The 6,000-nt window shown below is 39.6% G+C and overlaps 1 protein-coding gene across 1 annotated transcript in view; it reads left to right on the top strand.

The window, feature by feature from the left end:
* The first annotated feature begins 1,814 nt into the window (after window positions 1-1,814).
* LOC140239181 (uncharacterized) overlaps window positions 1,815-6,000 on the top strand; it is a 54,390-nt gene continuing 50,204 nt past the window's right edge. The window contains exons 1-2 of the mRNA XM_072319063.1: window positions 1,815-1,897; window positions 4,032-4,312. Coding sequence (XP_072175164.1) covers window positions 1,815-1,897; window positions 4,032-4,312 — 364 coding nt within the window. The remainder of the gene's footprint in view (window positions 1,898-4,031; window positions 4,313-6,000) is intronic.

Below are 6,000 nucleotides of genomic sequence, written 5' to 3'. Positions count from 1 at the left end.
GCTTTAATGTATTTTTTTTTTCAATTTCTTTCTATGAGATGTCTATGCTCTATAATACAAACAACACAATACATGACAAAACGTAACATGTGACCTTCCATACTACTTTAAACCGAACTCACCTTAGTTTTCGTATCTTTTGCTTGTAAAGAAATCAATTATTGTGCTACCATAACTTATACGAGGAGAATAGATACTAACGTGAAAGGTGTTCAGGAATGAGTGGTTGCGAGAGCACGAAGTTCTACGGGTTGAGCGTTGTTTCCCCTCCAAGTCGGGTTACAGTTTTCACAGGCAGGCAGCAATGTTTGATCAGTGGTAGTCTGGCTTCCAGACCCTCTGCTCGTTCTATCTTTCTCTTCAGGATATTGACGCCTTCAACGGCGAAAACTGGTATAGTTTAAGGTGGTTTTGTCCCGTGCCTTTGACGCAAAGGCGGCGACTTCCGTCGCACAGTTCAGTTGGCAAAGGGTCTGGAAACCAGACTACTGAGTAGATCGGTGTTGGAAGCTCGCAAGGAGGATATGATAATTATAAAGCAGGCTTGTTTTCACAGATGACTACATTCTACAGCGAAGTAGGGAGTGGCTGTGTTGTTTGTAAGCTGTACAAAATATTACGTTTTACTGTTAGCACTAGGGAGAGAGTTCCTACTGGCCGAACAACTATCTTCTAACTTGGAAACTACATGATCGCATGTCACATGAAGGTAGCTGGATACCACATTGGAGATTTATGCCGTGACGGTCATCTAGTTTTCTGCACCTACTGGGAAAAGATTACGGGTGAAAGTGGTAATGTTTATCAGTTTTTCCCCACTTTGATATGCCTGCGTACATTCCTCCGCGTCATTCTTTATAATGTAACATATGTCTCTGTCATAGCCTCAATATGATTATCTCTCTCAACTGAAAAAAAAAAAAAACTGCATCACTATAGTTGCAGGACCCCTATTTCTGAATGACAACATAACACCCTTTGACTGTGTCCCTTACAAAAAATAACCATGAAATTTATGGTATTACCATGGTAAAACCTCAATTGCCATAGTACAACCATGGTATCAATGGTATCACTACGAGTATACCACAGAAAAAGCATGGTGATGCATGATGATACGACAGAAAAACCATGGTAAACTATCATTACCATGGCACGACCATGGTACTGATGCGTATACCATCGAATAACCGTGAAGTCTATGGTACTTCCATGGTCTTACCACAGGCACCACAAAATAACCATGATAATAATTTGTTATAATTTTTATACCATAGCACTACCATGGTATTACTACCAGTACCATGGAAAAACCATGCCATCTACTGTATTTGCCTGGTATACAGGTACAATAAAATAACTATACGTATGGTGATGCCATGTTATGGCCATCATACCATGGCATTACCACGGTATTACCACTTGTACCATAAAATAACCATGGTATCTAGGGCATTTCCTCAGTATTCGGTACTTATTATATCTTTTATGTTCTGGTTGATCTCAACTCTTATGCAATAGGGTCCAGGAGAAAGTTTCCAACCCCACAAGAATATGAAGGACACCGATCAATGACTGAAAACAGAGTGGTCATATGCCTCATTCATTCCAGGTCTTGGACTAAGAAGTCAGTCCGGTGAGGTGTTCTGACGATCAGTTCATCGATTAACCTGTCTTTCATGTAGCCACGCCCTTCTCCCAGTCTAGTCGCCTTATGACGTGGAATCGCCAGTATAGGACAAAATTATTACAACCCTGCACCACCCTCCATTTCGACTTCATGAATTTTTGGTGTCAATACTTCGCTGGAAATCATGCCTAAAAAGCGTGAGAGGGAAGAACAGCCAGGCAAGGCTGCAAAACGTGCCAAGTTTCGACACGAAGTTGATGAGGAGAGGTAAGCCATATTATAGTCAAAACAGAACATTTTAATCTCATAGAAATGTCTTCAAATCATGCGTATGACTTTCAATTTTGATGACAGACAGGATAGCATAAAAACCTGCGTACCGGGTTTCTTTAAAAAATGAAAAGTTCCAAGTGTATGTTTCTGACCTTTGCAAAATCATGTTTAGTTTTCATATTAAAAAAGAAGTAATGAAAAACATTTCGCTGTGATTGCTTCACAAAAGGAAAACCAGTCGGAATGTTCAATCGATTGACATGGGTTTTCAATAGGCACATTTCGAATCATGACTAAAATGATTAATTGCAGATTTAAGAAAGTATCTGGATTATGGCTGGTTATTATTCATAGAGCTGCTCTCTTAGCCATTCGAACTTGGTTTTGCATCGTACAAACTGATCGACTACTTTGATTGCATGATATGGTTTGCATCTGGAATAACTCATGTCAATTTGTGTACGTTACATAGACTTTCTCCTGTTTGTGATTCGTCACATTGGAGATTGTCTAATTGTCACTAACACTACCCAGGTATTCACGAAGAAGGGAAGATCTGGTTATGGAATGCATCGAGGGTTACTCATTTCAAAATACTAGTGCTCAAAAATGATTAAAAAGAAAAACAACAAAAAAAAAACCTTGGTTAATTCATTGATGGTCAGAAATTCAAAAAGAAATATCTGAAATACCTTCTTGCATGCAAGTTAAACTCCAAATGAAAAGGAATGAATAGCTTGAACAAAAAAAAAAAAATGCTCATCACCAGGAGAAATAACCATGTGATACCTTTAATCATTGCAATGTAAATGGATGTGCTTTTGTGTATAATGTGGTGAGTATACCGGTATACTCGGTGGTGTAGGCATTGGTTTTGTAGTTATTTATTGTTAGAAAAGTACAATAAACGGATGTTTAACTTCGTTACGTTTCAGTCATAACACTCTGATGAAACCCTAATGTAAGCTGATTTTACAACAGAAATGAATACGTTTAAGTTCACAGAGCAGAACTTGAAATGAAAATGTATCACACATCTCCCTTGGAAATTAAGAGGCATGTAAGTAATCCCACAGCAACAGAAGACTAAATCTTATCAATTAGAAATCTCTCTTCAAAAAAAAAAAAAAAAAAAAAAGAAAGAAAGAAAACTCGGTGGTCTAGTGGAGATGACGCCTGTCTAGAGTTTAGGAGGTCGTAGGTTCGAATCCTGCTCGAATACGTACGCCCATGACTGTTTATCATGACTACTACTAGAACACTGATCATTTCAGCGCTTACTTGTGTCGATGTAGGGCAATTTAAAGGGAAGATAAACCCCAAGAGCAATGTGGATTGAGTGAAAGCAGCAACATTAGTAGAACACATCAGTGAAAGTTTGAAGAAAATCGGACACTGAATCGATGCAAAAGTTATGAATTTTTAAAGTTTTGGTGTTGGAACCGCTGGATGAGGAGACTACTAGAGGTTATGACGTATGAGTGGACAACAATACCAAGAAAATATAAAGAAAATTCTACAAAAATCCATTTTTCATGAAAATTACAAATTCCATCAACTTGATATTGACATATGTTAAGGGTAGCAGTTATTCCCCCTGCTTTCTGAAAGAGGTTGGTCCATTGCTCTTTCATGATTCTAGAAAAGTGATTTTTTTGTTGAATTTCCTTTATATTTTCTTTGTATTGTTGTCCATTCATACGTCATATCCTCTAGTAGTCTCCTCATCCAGCGGTTCCAACACCAAAACTTTAAAAATTCATAACTTTTGCATCGATTGTCCGATTTTCCTCAAACTTTCACTGATGTGTTCTACTAATGTTGCTGCTTTCACTCAATCCACATTGCTCTTGGGGTTTATCTTCCCTTTAATTGTCAATCAGTTGCAATGGAAATTTTTCCTTGACGAACCAATATTACAGATTTAATGCATTTACTGCGACCCATGTATTGTTTTCACTTAGGGCTGCAACCCCTATAATACCGCAGGGGACTCAATCAGGGATAAAATAGGATTTACATCAGACTTGAACAAGCAAAACTGATCGAGGCACTTAATTATTCATGTAATTAATGTATATAATTATACAGAATTCAAAATGGGCCCATTCCTCTCAATTTATCACAGGATGTCAGACGATGTGGATACCCTTCTGAAAGGTATTGCATTAGATATCTCAAACAATGAAGACATCGAGAACCTTGGGAGACAATTGGGTTTCAATTTGGGAGAAATCCAGAACTTTATCAAAACCAACAATCGTTACCATGAAGTAACCAGTGATGGAACTGTCAGCATGCTTCGTAAGTGGAGCCAAAGGGTAAGCTCGTCGTCACTTCGATCAGACCTGAGAGAAGCTCTGATGAGAGCCAAACTTGTCCGGATTGCTGAGACACATCTACCCTCTGGTAGGTCATCATACTGTAAAGATTAAAAGTGATGAAAAGTATTGTGTGCAGATGCATAGGGTAATCTTCCTGTAGACAGAGTGATTCAGGAGACAAACATGACATTGATCATTAAAAGAATAGCGTATCAGGACAACTCCCCCGGAGGACTAGTCCCCCGGGGACTGCTCCCACCTGACAGCCCCCCCAGAGGACCACTCCCCCGGAGGACGTCTCCCCCGGAGGACTACTCCCCCGGAGGACGTCTCCCCCGGGGGACAACTCCCCCGGGGGACTACTCCCCCGGAGGACAACTCCCCCGCGGGACAACTCCCCCGGGGGACAACTCCCCCGGAGGACCACTCCCCCGGGGGACCACTCCCCCGGGGGACCACTCCCCCGGGGGACCACTCCCCCGGGGGACCACTCCCCCGGAGGACAACTCCCCCGGAGGACAACTCCCACCTGACAACTGCCCCGGGGACGGCTCCTGGGGGACAATCCCATAACTGAACAGAGATGTTTCTTATTCGTGTCCTAGAAATTAAAATTGAATTCATCTGTGTAAAAACAGTATTCTTTTTATACAGAATTTAAATTAAAGTTGGCGTTACCTAAGACACGTCCATCTTTATCACAAAGTTTTGAAATCTCAGCACAAAGTTTTTACTTTTTTACACGCTACATGTAATGTCGAAAAAAGTAGAAACGCAGGTCCATTTTATCACTGAAAGTTGGTCAAGAGATGAACACATCGACGAATACACGCTTTTGAGGGGAGAGTTCATTCCTTAGCATGTGTTATTCTTCATTATTTTATAATATTTTAAGAAGTCCATTCTTTGATGATTTTCCTTTTCTTTTTGCAATTCATGATTATGATAAGGAATATGTTAAATGAAAGAAAGATATTATTCAGAGGGGTGAAGGCTCAAATTTTTGAGTTTCTTCAGTTTGTCTTCCTCTACAAAGGAATATGTTGTTAGAAATACCCTTTTAATGGGGTTATGATTTTCATCTTAGATTCTTATGATAGTTACTATCCCATATGTCACTGTCAGTAATACTTTATTGTGCAATTTTCGTTTGTTATGTTGACTGTGAATTTATCTGAACATCATTACAATTCTTAATGTCGGAGAAATAATTGACAGAAAAAATATGAATATTCTGTGCCTGAAAAGACTTGAACGTGTAAAAAGGTATTATCTTCCAACAGCCCTGGGAAAGCACACCCGCACGACCAACATAAATCTCTCAGCCACAAAGATGGGATGATTCGAGTTTCAATTAATTGAAAATTGAGTTTTGTTTCACACAGTTTTATTTGATAACGTTTGAACATGGAAAACAAAAACAAAAAAATGTCAAGCGTAAGAGTAATTGAAGTTAGTATGCAAACAACACTTTTGCACGTAATGGTATACCGGAGATTGTGGTATCAGATAATGGTACACAGTTTACAAGTGACCAGTTCAAAGAGTTTGCTTGTCAGTACCAATTCAAGCATGTCACGTCTTCATCACTTTCTACATAGCAATGGGAAAGTTGAAAAGACAGTACAAATCGCAATGTCTAATGAAAACGGCAATGAGAGATGGAACAGATCCAGGTTTGGCATTTCTTGACTATCGGAACACACCGATCGATGGGCTAGATGCTAGTCCTGCACAATTGTTGATGCAGAGGAGGACAAGGACCACCCTGCC

Source organism: Diadema setosum, chromosome 15, assembly GCF_964275005.1.
Source record: "Diadema setosum chromosome 15, eeDiaSeto1, whole genome shotgun sequence".
NCBI lineage: Eukaryota > Metazoa > Echinodermata > Echinoidea > Diadematoida > Diadematidae > Diadema > Diadema setosum.
Note: the sequence above shows the minus strand (reverse complement) of the source record. Positions and strands in the feature narration are given on the sequence as shown.